The sequence below is a fragment of the Miniopterus natalensis genome, chromosome X, assembly GCF_054644295.1.
Source record: "Miniopterus natalensis isolate mMinNat1 chromosome X, mMinNat1.hap1, whole genome shotgun sequence".
Taxonomy (NCBI): Eukaryota; Metazoa; Chordata; class Mammalia; order Chiroptera; family Miniopteridae; genus Miniopterus; species Miniopterus natalensis.
Genome location: NC_142103.1, coordinates 78,021,922 through 78,036,139, shown reverse-complemented (window position 1 = coordinate 78,036,139; position 14,218 = coordinate 78,021,922). Strand labels below are relative to the sequence as shown.

Sequence of the window (14,218 nt, the reverse complement as noted above, 5' to 3'; positions counted from 1 at the left end):
CTGTGAACTACCCAGGATCCTTTTAATAAATTTCTTTTTGCTTAACTAGCCAGAGATATTCTGATTTTTAAAACTAAGCTCTCACCAATACAAACACCATCAGGCAGTGACAGAATCAAATTTAAGATCTCGGTCGTTTTTATTCCCAGGCCAGCATTCTTTTTATGACATCATACTATTTATATTTAATGCTTTTAGGAAGGTTCAAAATGCTGTGGTTTTAAAAAAAAATGTATGCTGAAGCTCCCATCTTAAAGATATGCTATGAACACTGTCAAAATGTCTATTTGGTTCTTGATGAGAGTAGATGTTTGGGAACTCTTAGAATTTTTTTATCTTTGTTTTTGCTTTTGTTCATATAGATTCATAGACTAGTGGCTTCCTTAAAAGATGTTAGCTTACAATAAAAACACCAATAATAATACACACAGAGTTGTTCAAACAAAGATAGAGCAAAACCACATAAAAGAAGAGATAATTGTCCTAGATAAATTGGGATGAGATCATTACAATGTTCTAAGCAGTAAACTTACAATCTTCTTCCTTGAACCAAAGGACAGTAAATAGGGTGGATTACATTAATGTTTCCCAACCTTGGTCCACCAACGATGATGTTTATTTTCCACCTTCCTGGCCTCCAAGTTTTTAAAGAGTTTCTTCCAACCTCACTTATTAAAGAATGTTTTCAATGACCTCATCATGGGTAAATACATAACTAACTGAAATACCAAAAACAGAACATAGATTCCTATTACTATTTTCCTTCGCACCAAGTTGCAACTATTGATAAAGGGGCTTACTTGTCTAGTGTCCACTATGCACTATAGTGCACTAAAATAAGAACTTTGCATACATTATCAAATTTATTCATCACAACAGCTGTATGTGGTAGGTATTATTATCTGCATTTTGCAGGTAAAAACATTGTTGAGCAACTTAATCAAGGCCACCAAGTTGACAAATGACAGAGCTGAGATTTGGATTCAGGTCTTCAAGTCCAAAATCAGATCTATTTATGTTATGCTACCTCCCACAGGATAAATTTTAGTTTTACAAGAGAGAAATTTTTCTCGAGGCTCTAAATCTTAGGAATTTATTACATGAATGTTCATAGGAAAACTCCTGACCCTGCCATTGATAATAGGGTTCTGAGGGAGAACTGTGTAATAATTCACTACAATCACTGAGGCCTGAGACACGATACTGAAGGTATCTGGGAAAGACACAAGGCGAGGGTGAACTGGGCATGGACCCTGCTCTCTGTGAGCTCCACTCAGGCGGGGAGAAGAGGTGAGTGTACAGAAAACCAAAATACATACAGGCTACATGGGGTGGGTGTCATCTCTGATGAGTAGATCAAGGCTTAGGGAGTGGCCAGAAGGAGGGACAGGCATGGGGCCTTCCCTGCTGCTGCTGCTGCTACTGCCTGTGGTTCAAAATCTAGGGCCCACAATGGGAAACCTTGCCCTGCCCATGTTCCCAATTGCTTAGCCCTGCCAAAGCCTTGTCCCTGCCTGGCTCCCTGCTGAAATCTGCCCATCAGCTATCCAAAGCTCTGAGACTCTCTACACTCTTGGATAATAATCATGAGCTCTCATATAGGCCAATCTGACAGACCATGAAAAAAAATGGTCCCAGAAAAATAGATACAGCCTAGAGGCAGAACTAGTGACCCCCACAAGGCAGAAGAGAAACACCTGCTCCCTAAACTGCCTCTTTTTCCCTAGTCCCTGTATTCCCTCAAGTCCATTTTGAGGCAAATATCTCAGGAAGGTCCACTCATCAATCCAATAGTCCATTATTAACCCTGGCACCTTAGGCAGAGGTAGTTTATTAGCTCCCCAAGAAGAGGTGCAAATCTCTGAGAAGAAGAAAAATGCCCTGGGCTTGAACCTCTGCCCAGAGCAGCAGGTCCAGGCTCTGAGTCCCCAGGTGTATACTGAGGGTGCCAGGTATGTAAGCAGGGGAGAGTCAGGGCCACAGAGGCGGAGCCCAGAGGCCTACACCACAGTCCTGCCTCTGCCTGCCTGCTCTACTATTTTAATGCATGGATTTGTAAAGGGAACATTTTACAAGTGTATTTATAAAGCTACATTTTAAGAGTTTCAGAATGTCAATGCCCGGAAGGGGTCTCAGAAATCATTATTATAAAGACAAAAGAGTGAGGTGCAGGTAGGTAAAGTGAGTTGCCCAAGTCACTTGGCTGTGAGGCTGAGGCTTAGCTCTCCCTGACTTCCTTACAGTCAGAGACAGATTGTCCTTCCTCAGTGCAAGGTAATCAATTATTTACTTGTTTGCTGCAAACTGTAGACTGAATGCTCCTTGAGAAATAGGATCATTCATTGAATTATTCAACAAACATCTATTGTACTTGGCAGGAGCCAATTGTGGAGGCAAAGACGTAAACAAATAACTCAGCAGGGGCTACCAACGGACAGTAGATAAAAAGCACTTAGCATGATGTTTGGCCTAACATAAGCATTCAATGAATGTGAATTCTACAGAAGCATTCTTCTAGTGAAATGGAAATAAGGAGAGAGGTATAGGCAAGGGTCAGATTATGACCAAACTCACATGAAACACTGAAAGGGTGAGATTTGCCTTGAAGACAATGAGGAGCTGATGCAGGGTTTAGAGGAGAGGAATGACATGATCAGGTTTTTAGGAAGGTCACTCTGGCAAAACTTTGGAATATGAGAGTTAAGAAAAGAAAATCAGTTACAAAGCTCTCAAGAAAATTCCAAATGAACAGTGATGAAAAGCTGAACTGACACAGCGAAGCAGGGGATGTAGAGAAGTAGTTTAAAAAGTACAATTTCAAGAGGTTGGGAGAGGTCAAGATAGGAAACAGGGCAGAGACAAGGCAAACCCTCACCCAGGTCCTTGGGATAAGTATGGTAGCCTCTACCAAGATAGGGTCCCCAGCTGCAACTTTATGGGAGAAAAAAATGAAGTCAATTCAGGAAAAGTTATGTTTGGATGCCTAAGAGACATCCAAGGGAGAGATGTCCTGGAGGCATTTGTATTTCCAGGTCTATAGTTCAGGAGAAAGATCCAAGCTTGAGGAACTAAAATGGAGAACTCGGCCTCCAGCTGACAGTGAGATCAATGAGGGCTGGATAAAATGTAGCCACTTAATAAATATTTATTAACACCATACTATCAGCCAGGCACTGTGAAAAGTGACAAAGCTAAAGCAGAAAACAAGAGATGGTCCCTGTCCTCAAAGATATTACATTATATGGTGAGAAGACCCAGAATATTCATAAATAAATAAATAAATAAGCTAGTAAAAGTGCCTAGCACACAATTATAGGGTGTGGTGTGATAGTGACTGGCTATGTAGATCCTTTGCCTTTGCCCAGAAAAGAGCATGAGGAACCAAAGGGAAGGCTGAAAACCATGAACTAGGGACCCATAGTTGTGGGCCAACCAATAAGGCACAGTGCCCAACACCGAGCATGTCAGACGGAGACATCCTGGTCTACTCTCATCTGGAAACAATTCCACCACCTCCAAACTAAACCCCTAAGGATAATTCTAGCAATTTGTTATTGCATTCAGGACCTATGATATGTACTGAACCCAGTGCTAGATGCTGGGAACAGGGCAGTGAACAGGGCCATAAGGGTCCCTGCCCCTCAGAAAGTTCATATTCTAATAGGGTAAGATGCACAAAAGCACACACATGCCAAGTATAGGTATCTAAGTAAAGTAACTGCAAGTTGTCATAAGAAAAATATAAACAAGAGGCTAATAATAAGTGAGTGATCTGCTTTAGGTAGGATAGTCAGAAAGTAAGTCTATCTGAGGAAGTGACATTTAAGCTGAGTCCTAGAGTTTGTCACGAAAAGGATGGTGATGTGGACATTCCAAGCAGAGGGAACTATGTGTGCACAGGCTTAGAACCAGGAAAGAGCTTGATGTGTTTGAGAAACTGAGTGACAGCCAGCAAGGCCAGAGGATAGGGCTGGAGAAAAAGAAGTGATGACACTAGAAATGTAAACAGAGAGTCACATCACTCAAGGCCCTGACAGCTGCAATAAAACGTTTGGATCTTGTAGGGACAATGGCAAGCCACTGAAGGGTTTTTCAAGCCAGGCACAACCTGATCTGATTTTCCTCTTAAGGGATTTCTGGCCAAGAGAGGGCCTAAAGATCATGAGCTGGTTCTTTTTGAGCACGCACGCCTTGAGGCCATCCTCCAACCACAGTGTGATGGTCCTTTATCCCACCCTCAATTAGGGTCAGGCCTCCATCTGTGAAGCAACTTCTCCTCCTTGGATCTCCTGCCTGGCCTAAGTGCTTCCCCCAAAGCCCCATAAACTCACTAAAGTATTTCCACTAGACTTTGTTAGAGTGTTGGGAGAATGGATGCTTTCGTAAAAGGACACAAAATAATAAAACTAAAGCACTCCCTCATTTCTGATGGAAATTTTTCTCCTTCACTGCTTGCCATTAGTCAATGGCCTGAGCAATTGTCTTTGTTCTTTATTGTCTCCGTTTATTTTGCAAAAGGCCATGAACATGTGTACTACTATGAACAATAACAAAGAACTATAAATTCTTATTGATCCCAGAAGGTTGGGAATTCTAAACAATAAAAATATGTCCTCTGACTGCTTCTCTCAAAAGAACATTTTAGAAAAACAAAAGAGCTTTGTTAAAACAACAAATGAGCTTTTGGGACACTTTGGACCTCATGGTGGGCTCAGGTCACCAGGTATTCATGCAAAAGATGACTGACTTCAGGGACAAAGTTGGAAAGACCTCCCTGCCACCCGCTCCTGGGCTCACTTCCTCAGTTCTCAGTCCACATCTTGACTGCATCAAGCCCAGTTTCCTATATAGCTTTCAGCCACAATTGTTTTCAGGAGCCAGAATTCTCAGCCTAAAGAGAAAGTCCCCTTTGTCCTCGATCCATGATTTAATTTACATTCTCCTGAACACTCCATTCACTTTGTTTTCAGGCTAAGAGAAGTCTCACAATTGTACTAGACCCTGAATTTGAATTTCCCTGTGTTTCCACTGTTTGGAAATTTGCCCAGGTCAGCCACTGAACAGTCCCTTCAGAATTCAGCTTTACCTTAGAGAAATCTTTACTGTTCATGATTTCTTATATTTCTATAACTACTGTCATATATTTTCCCTCCTTTTCTATATTCTTTGTCTGCCCAATTACACAGATGTGTGTGAGCATACATACACACAGTAATAGACATACATATAACTTTTTCTCTGATAATCAGTAGTTTCCACTATCCTTTCCAACTGAATCACATTCCTAGGGAGATGTCCCTCCTTCTTCATTGCCCAGATTTTAGAGATGTGCATTTAACTTTTTTTTTTTTTTTTTGCCTTTCTCACTCAGATGTACCCTTCCTGGCATTCCTCTGATCCTTCAACACCATGATTCACAAGATAATGCGACCAACTAACTTTCAATGCTTTTGTCTCTCTGTTCTCACCTATAAACTTTAATAGGCAAATACATAAGAATTTACTAGAAATGAGCAAAACTTGACTACAAAGTAATGTAAATGCAAAGAATTGTCAATTTCTAATAAAAAGTATGTAGAGAACTTGCTCTTTCTGCTCTTTAAACAATCTTGAAGGAAAAACAGATTATTGCTAGCAGAATATGGCTTACCTGAATGTATTATAATCTACCATCTTCGTGAGCTTACAGTCAGCAGCCCTAAATACCTGCTTGATCTCTCTGGATTTTGATTTTTCATCTCTCAACTTTTGTAGGGCAAGTTCAAGGTTGCTAAAAGGAAACTGGAAAGGAGAAAAGAAAGGATAGATAATTTAAATATGCTCGAGACATAGGCAGCCCAATCTTTCTGATGACCAGAAAAAAGACTTCACACTGTGAACCTGAAGTTAGCTGGGCATGTCTTTCCATAGAGATCAACACATAGGAGACATGACTAGGTTTGTATCCCTTCAGTTAAGGCTTTAGGACTAGGAGTGACATTAACATAAACCCAGATCTGAGAGAAATGAGCTAAGGTATGGCAGGCCACAGGAATCAGAAAACAATAACCACTTCTACCTCAGCCTCCTCCCTTTAGCCCTTAGACATTGGCCTAGTATGTTGGGAAACCCTAATGGAGAGAACAGGGATTCAAAATTGGATAAGTGGACCCCCATTTTCTCCAGATCTTTAGAGTGGGACCCCGGAACTGCTGGCCACCACATGATACACTTAGCAGAGCAAGGCTGGGTGTTAAAGGTCCACACACACTGAAATCCCCTTTCATTCATTCTCTAGGTATCCCCCAGTTTCTGTCTCCTACTCTGTGATGCAGTTTTTGACTCTGTAAGAATACTCCTTATTCAATCCAGTAAAGCATTAGGTTGTAAATAATTACAACTAAGAACTAAAAAATTAGAAGACTAAATATGAAAATAACATGGATGATAATTTAGTATAAAGCTCCCTCTCTTCCACAAGAGGGTTTGGCACCTATTGCAGTCCCCCATTCCCTCCTTGTTTTACATTTTCTTTAATCTATTTCCATGATAGGATCTATTAGCTCTTTTGAAAAGATTCCTCAGACTGATATTAAAGAGTATATTAATCTTTCTCTGTTTAGAATGTCCTTGTTAACAGCAGTTTTAAAATGAAGTTTTCACTTAGGATGTCGCTACCAGGTAATGTCTTACCCTGCTTTTATCTTTTTGAAAGGAGAAAAGCCATTTATATCTTTAAATATATATATTCACTATTTCTTATATACTCATTATTGTTTGTCAACTGTAATTTTAAAAAATTTTAAATATACATATATGTATATATATTCATGCTATATATACAGTTGACCCTTGAGCAACATGGGTTTGAAGTGCACAGGTCCACTTCTACATGGGTTTTTAAAAAAATAAATACTGTAAATGTACTTTCTCTTCCTTATGATTTTCTTAATACCATTTCTTTTCTCTAGCTTTCTTTAATATAAGAACATATTACATACAAAATATGTTTATCGACTGTTTATGTTATCGATTGGTAAAGCTTCTGGTCACTATTAGGCTATTAGTCGTTAAGTTTGGGGGGAGTCGAAAGATATATGCAGACTGGTCAGTGTGGCTCAGTGGTTGAGCATCGACCCATGAAACTGGAGGTCACAGTTTGATTCCCAGTCAGGGCACATGCCGGGGTTGCAGGCTCGATCCCCAGTAGGAGGCATGCAGGAGGCAGCTGATCGATGATTCTCTCTTATCACTGATGTTTCTCTCTCTCTCTCCCTCTCCCTTTTTCTCTCTGAAATAAAAAAAAAAGTAATATGCATATTTTTGACTGTGGGTGGGGGTTCAGCACCCCTAACCCCCATGTTGTTCAAGGGTCAACTGTATTTTATATAAAGGTATAGACTTGCACTGTTTTGAATATTGATCCCTAATTTACAATAGCTATTGTAAATCACACATTGACTGAGCTTGCTATGGGCCACATAGAGTTAAGCACTTTACACACATTATCGCATCTGATCTTCACAGGACATCTATAAAAGAGACACTGTTGCTACTCCCATTTCAAAGATGAGGAAAGTGAATCTCAGGAAAATTACATGTCTAAGGCCCCTCAACTATTAAGTGTGGAGGCAGGTTTCTCAGACAAGCCTGTTGGTCTCCAAAAATCTAACTGCCCTATTACTGAGCCTCTAACATAAATTCAGTGCTTTTGAAGAGATACTGGTTCACAGTTTAACAATAACACGAATTCCTAACACTGCAAATGGAAAGATGGTGTGAGAGCCCTGGAGCATGCTGTCTAGGCCTACCGTCAGAGAGGCTGTACAGAGAAGAGCATTGTTAGGTCATAGCCCTCAACTGCTGTACCTTCAAGATTGGTGCAGTGTTCCTACTGAGGCCAAACTCTTCCCAGGCTGTTCCCACCAATGAGTGAGCAGGGTGGGGGCACCAGAGCTGAGCCATCTTGCATGACACGGGACTTCTCTGATGGGCAGTCTTTGCTCTGGGATCCCCATTGGCCTAGCCAAGACTTTCTCAGAGCTCTGCTGTGTTGAGGCTCTTCCTAACCCGTACTCCTTCCTTCACTCTCCTTTCTCAGGATTCAGATCTCTGAAGATTCTCCCTACCTACTCTTGTTTCCTTCACCTTTATCCTTCATGCATATTTCTTTTAGTACATCTCTTACACATCTGATTGTGTTTTGGCGTCTGCTTCTCAGAGGACCCAAACTGTCACGGATGTTGTGCTATACACAGAGAAACTGACCTTAGTAACTTGCCCCTGAGCATTTTATATATAAATGAAACAAAATTGGCACATAAATATTATTTCTTACAGGCAGACTTTTCAAATAAATTGTTTCTGGATAGATTTTTTAATATTAGTAAATGATTCTTAAATATACATGTTTATTTTGCATACCAAACTAGTCCAAACTTAAAATCAAGATTTTAGCAACATGTTATTTTTACTGAAGAGCACTGCCTAATAGTACTTTTAATAACAGTATCCATCTGCCATCTTATCTCAAATGAAAAAACTCTTTGAGCTCACTGTTGCCAATTTGTCCTTGAATTCTTATTTAGGCCTCAGGTGGCTCCTGTTATGGGAAGTTGCAACCCCAGCAACTATTAGATTCCCTAGGGGATTCTGTTTGTTCAGGTCTTGGCCTTCCCTGTAGGCCTGTGCCAATTAACTGGGACAGCACAGTGTGTGGCACCAGATTTTCTTCCTCTCTTATAGTTGCTGGATTTCTTTCTGAAAACATTGTTGGCGTCAGCAGAAAACTCAGGAAACTTGATTCAACCCTCGGCCTGCCTCCTGCCTGTGCCTGGCATCTGTGATGCTGGGCAGCCAAGGACCCAGCATGTAAACACAGTAGACCGGGACCTGGCCTCTATGACAGGACCTGTGGCCAAGTCATGCTGATCCATTATTCATGGCCACATGTGTGAATGCACAATGTAAAACGGGTGGCAAGATGGAGAAGAAAAGGCCTAAAGAAAGAAAAACACAGATTGCAGAGTGCTGACAGACAAGTCAAGAATTATACAAAGTAAATTCACCCTATCTGAATTCTCCTCCATGAATTTTAAGGTGTACTCATCAGCATTGAGCAAAATAAATAGGTAGCCATTCACGTTCACTTTTGCTCCAATATACAGCTCCTCAGGCTGGATATATTCTGACAGTTCACTTTTAAAGACTTCTTGTCCAGGCCTCTTAACGCGCATTCTTTTCAAGAACAATCCACCAGCATTCCCTGCAGAAAAAAGAAAAGTTAGTGAGTAGGCTTTATACAGTGGTACCTTGGTTTTCGAACGGCTTCATTGATGAACATTTCGGGTTATGAATGCCGTAAACATGGAAGTAAATGCTTTGGTTTTTGAACACGCCTGGGAAGTCGAACATGCCACACGGCTTCCTCGGAATGTAAGATCCTGAGGCCCAGCTGTCGGCTGTTGATCCCCTGGGTTTTGAACATTTCAGAACTTGAACGGTCTTCCGGAACGGATCACATTCAAAAACTGAGGTACCATTGTACTTAAAAGAACCATACACATTGCCTTTAGAGTTACTTCATGCTCAAACACAGGCCACACAACTTAGCTGTGAACTCATAGTGCCTATTTTTCTCAGAATGAAAGGAAGAATGAGAAAGTAGGTGAAGAAATGAGGATCCCTAGGTAAGTGTGTAAAGAAAAAAATGGTATAGCATTTCAGCCTTTTCTTTCTTCTCTCTACTCCCTTCCCAATATAAACATTGCGATAAACATTTAGCAAGTTCCTGCTAAATGCCAGCAGCATACTGAGAATTGGGATATCAGAAAGATGCTCCTCTTTAGTGCATGTTTGAATAATATCAGGTAGAAAATTCCTCACTTGAGCTTATTTCCGCCTATTTGTCCCAGATGATGTCTTATACATATTCTGACATACAGGTTAACTCTTTTTTTTTCCTGTAGGCAAAATATCTGTGCTTCTTTTAGCAATGTCTCATATTTCTTACTTTCCAGAATTCTCCTCATTTCATCTGCTCTCTTCTAGGCATTACTTGATTTTTTACTTCTTGAATAGCAATGAGCAGAGTTGAACATGAAACTCTAGTATCTTCTAACTGATAGTGAACTGAAATGTTTGACCTATGAATGAAACCTGAGACCAGATGAGCTTTTGGGGTCAGCTTTATCACATTCCTCCTACCATATTCAGAAACCATAGGTGGTGGAAAGACTAAGCTTTGGAGCCAAATAGAGCTGGAGTCCATCCTGGCTTTGTCACTTGCTTGATGAGCTTTAGGAATTATTTAATCTCTCTGAACCTCTCTGAATTCTCATTCATAAAATGGGAATAAAATTCCTAGGGGCATGAAAATGTACTTCTCAAATCGCTTACTGTGGGGAACATATTGTTGGAAGGCCTCAGTTGCTATGTTCTGAACTCTATCCCAAGGTTTGTGCTGAGTTCTTGCTTCCAACAGGCTGCTGTCAACAAATGACTAAGCAAGGCAGAGATACAATAAAGGCCCATTTCTGCAAGACAGGGGAGCCCCCAACTAGTGACTCTGGCTATAGGGCTCCCAGTCAGCCTTACCGAATGAAACTTTCTTAGAATTTCACTGCAGTCTAAGACCACTCCATTTCCTCCTTCTCTCTGTCCTTTTCAAGAGTCAGACATGCACTGTAGTCTGATAGCTCACCCAGCCTCTTCTGGCTCCTTCCACATTTTCTCTCACCATTTCCCCTAATAAATCTCTTGCACATTTAATCCCATCTTGGGGTTTGCCCCTTAGTGGACAAAACTTAACCTCATAAAGTTCTTGTAAGGATAACAGTGGGTACTCAATCATGGCTGCTATTATTACTAGTGAGTTTGTAGTTGACTATCAGTGCCCTTCTGTTTTACGTATGCTGCAATTGGCTTGGCCATATCTTCCCCATTCTAGATGTATAGAATTTATTTTTTGACCTTTAAGGGCATGATTTATATTCATCCTTATTTGATTTCATATTTTAAGATTTGATCCATTATTCAAATCACTATGGAGCCTGACTTAATTATACAAATTATTCATTATTCATTGCTGTGCTGAGTAGCTTATACAAGCTCATAAGGGCTGTCTGTTCAACTTCCGGAGATTTCTGCAAGCCAGTTGTTAAACTGGTGATTGCTTGAAACTGAAATTGGTCACAGTTGGGGTATTTACACCATGGAAATTGGCAAATGGTACAAATTATATCCTTTACCATTTTTTCAGAGTGCCTGTTAACCAGTATACCACTGATTATTCTACTCAAACATGTGTCTTCAGAATAGATAAAAGTTTTAAACATGTTGGGACAAAGAACAAAGCCATGCAGCTCCATAATTTGGTCAGTCAAAATCAATGGCTCTCCTCAATAATGGCCACAGCATCAGCACAGTGTGTAGAGGCATTCCATGGGCCTGGGTGCTAGAACCTTGGCAACAGCCTCAACAGACAGAAAAGGCAGAAGAAGATGGACTCTGAAGATTATACTACATTTGTTAATCTGGGATTCTTGTCTTATAGTTAAGCAAAAATCTTGTAAGGGGTACTATCAAGAATACAGATCATCTCTTGTCTTGCTGGCTGTCAATGGAATAGGTGGTAGCCAATCCATGATTTTGAAGCCCCTGGACTCCACAGAGGTGTCTCAGAAGCCGCAGAGGAAGCAAGGATAGTGTCCAAAAGGAGGCATCCCAAGTCCTCCAGTCCCAAGCCAACCAAAGCTGTTTCTCTTTTATCATGTTATATGTCTGAGTTCCCTTTTAGAGATATTTGTAAAATAAATGTTAGTGGTTCAAAAAAATGCAAGTTACTATCTTAGAACATCTAGTGTATAAAACCAGATCATAGTGCCTAATTTTCAAAGTGAAGAGACAGTTAATTGTTCTGAGGAAATTGCTATGAGAGGTATGTCTCTTACCTGAGTTCCTCTCTATGGGTTCAAACACTGAAATTGTGTTATTGCTGAGAAAATATGAAATAATAAACAGCCTGTCCTGGTCGGCACATTTGTCTGTAATCAGTTTTGCAAAGAAGCGGAGTGTATTGCTTATGTTGCCATAGCTAAATGGAAGAGAAATGAGGGTTATAGCATTATACAAGTAATCTTCCACACATTGTGCATATAAAATAAAACCTACAAAAGGTGTGTTATGGATTTTTTCATTGAATTATAATTGACATATAACATTTTCATTTCAGGTGTACAACATAATGATTTGATATTAGTATATATTGCACAATGATCACCACATTAAGTCTAACTAACATCTATGACCATGCATGGTTACAATTTTTTTTCTTGTTATGAGAACTTTTAAGATCTACTTGCTTAGCAACTTTCTAATATATAATACAGTATTATTAACTATAGTCAGCATGCTGTATATTAGATCCTCAGAACTTATTTATTTTGTAACTGGGACTTCGTACCTTTTAACCCCTTCACCCTATGATTTTAAGAGAGTAGGGTAAACTCTCTGAAGGTGACAAAGTTCAACCATCTTCTTACTAAGGTTCTAAATCTATATGCAGAGGAATTTCTCAATTTATTAAAATATCACTTATTCTTTAGATATCCAGGGTAACACATTGGGAAAATTTACCCAAAGCAAATGCCATAAACACACTACTCAAATCAGCTGCATTAAACAGCTGTTCCTTACTCATGAGTTTAGTCAGCAATTACAACAATCATGTCAGTAAGAAGAACAGTACCTAGCTCTCACTGCCCGAGCATGAGCATGCCAGCAGGTGTGCTCCACGGGGTCCTGGAGCCACTTCCCCATTTCACCTCCCACTTTCTCATGCCCATTTCTTTTCTTTCTTCTAGCCCCACATCCTCTCCTCCCTGAGTTATTCCCTCAGTTCCCCAGCATCCCCCCAAATGCCTCTAAGGGAAAAATTAACTTTTCCCTTTCAAATGCTATATTAAATATTATTTCACTTGTCACCCATATTGTAAGTAGTCATTACAAATGTTTTCTTACTGCATCTTATTAACCGTTGTCTAATATAACGCTTTTTACACTGTAAGTACTCAGTAAATATTTGTAGAAAGTTGCTGTAAGATCCTTATAGATTGGAATTTGCACTAAGAATTCTATGCCTGAATAGAATAATCTAGTAGATTGAAGATGGGATCAAAGTCTAGAATCAAAGTTCCCAAAACTAATTGCCTCATTATTGAAGAAATTAATTTATGGTCTGTCAGCAGAAGCATGTCTATGGATATCAGCTAGTGAAATGTGGAATACGTAACAACTTGTGAAATTTGGAATAGGTAACAAATCCTAAACCCTTGGGGAAGTCTTTGATAACCAAAATCATTACCCCAAGGAGGCATAGAGTAAAATAAACCATGTACTTCATCACTTCCCTGTCACAACTCTAAGCAGAGAAGTTTCAAATTTTCCTATGCTGAAATTCATTCTTTCCTTGTGGTCACAGTGATTAAAACAAAACAAAAATAGAAAAGCAAAAATAAATAAATAAATAAATTTCTATTTTGCAGAAGCAGAAAGTGCTTTTCTCTGCCACTTTCTCAGATTGCCCAAAGAAGCAGGACTGCAAAAGCATGGCACCAAGATCCCCAGTTTAAGGCCTCATGTGAGATGGAAAGTAGCTATTTGGAAGGTTAGCCCCAGGGCAGCCTGGGCAAAACAGTCAGATTTCCATAGCTGTTTTCTTAGTTCCTAGTTTCCCAGGCTCCAGATAGACCTCATACAGTATGGGTGGGGGTTGGGGGGACATCTATATCTTGTTAACCATCTTCTCTAGTATATAACTGGATATATAAGTAACAAACAGATCTGGTAACCCTCACTTATGCTATCTGATTATGAAAAGCACAAATTTGGGATAATAATCTTCCTGATGGGAAGTCCATCTGTCTCTCCTATCCATCATTAAGAACTGGAAGGGCGAATGTTTATCCTATTTAATCACCTATACATCCATTCCTTCTCTTACTGGACAAATACTAATTAAGCCCTTAGTATGTAGTCAGCACTGTTCTAACTCTGAGGGAAGCAGTAAAGCCAGTCCTTATCCTCAAGGAGCTCCTGATCTAAGGGGAGATCACAATTACATAATCAAGTAATTGCCACACTGCAATAAGTGCAGATTCTGTGGCAAAACACAAAACAAAAACCCAACAACTAAAAACAAACAAACAAACAAAACAGGTGAACTCCAGAAGTCACACTT

The 14,218-nt window shown here is 39.9% G+C and overlaps 1 protein-coding gene across 1 annotated transcript in view; it reads right to left on the bottom strand.

The window, feature by feature from the left end:
- Positions 1-14,218, bottom strand: part of EFHC2 (EF-hand domain containing 2) — a 194,393-nt gene that overhangs the window by 69,864 nt on the left and 110,311 nt on the right. Inside the window, exons 9-11 of the mRNA XM_016218528.2 lie at positions 11,931-12,073; positions 9,048-9,244; positions 5,651-5,781 (exon numbers count right to left, since the gene is read on the bottom strand). Coding sequence (XP_016074014.1) covers positions 5,651-5,781; positions 9,048-9,244; positions 11,931-12,073 — 471 coding nt within the window. The remainder of the gene's footprint in view (positions 1-5,650; positions 5,782-9,047; positions 9,245-11,930; positions 12,074-14,218) is intronic.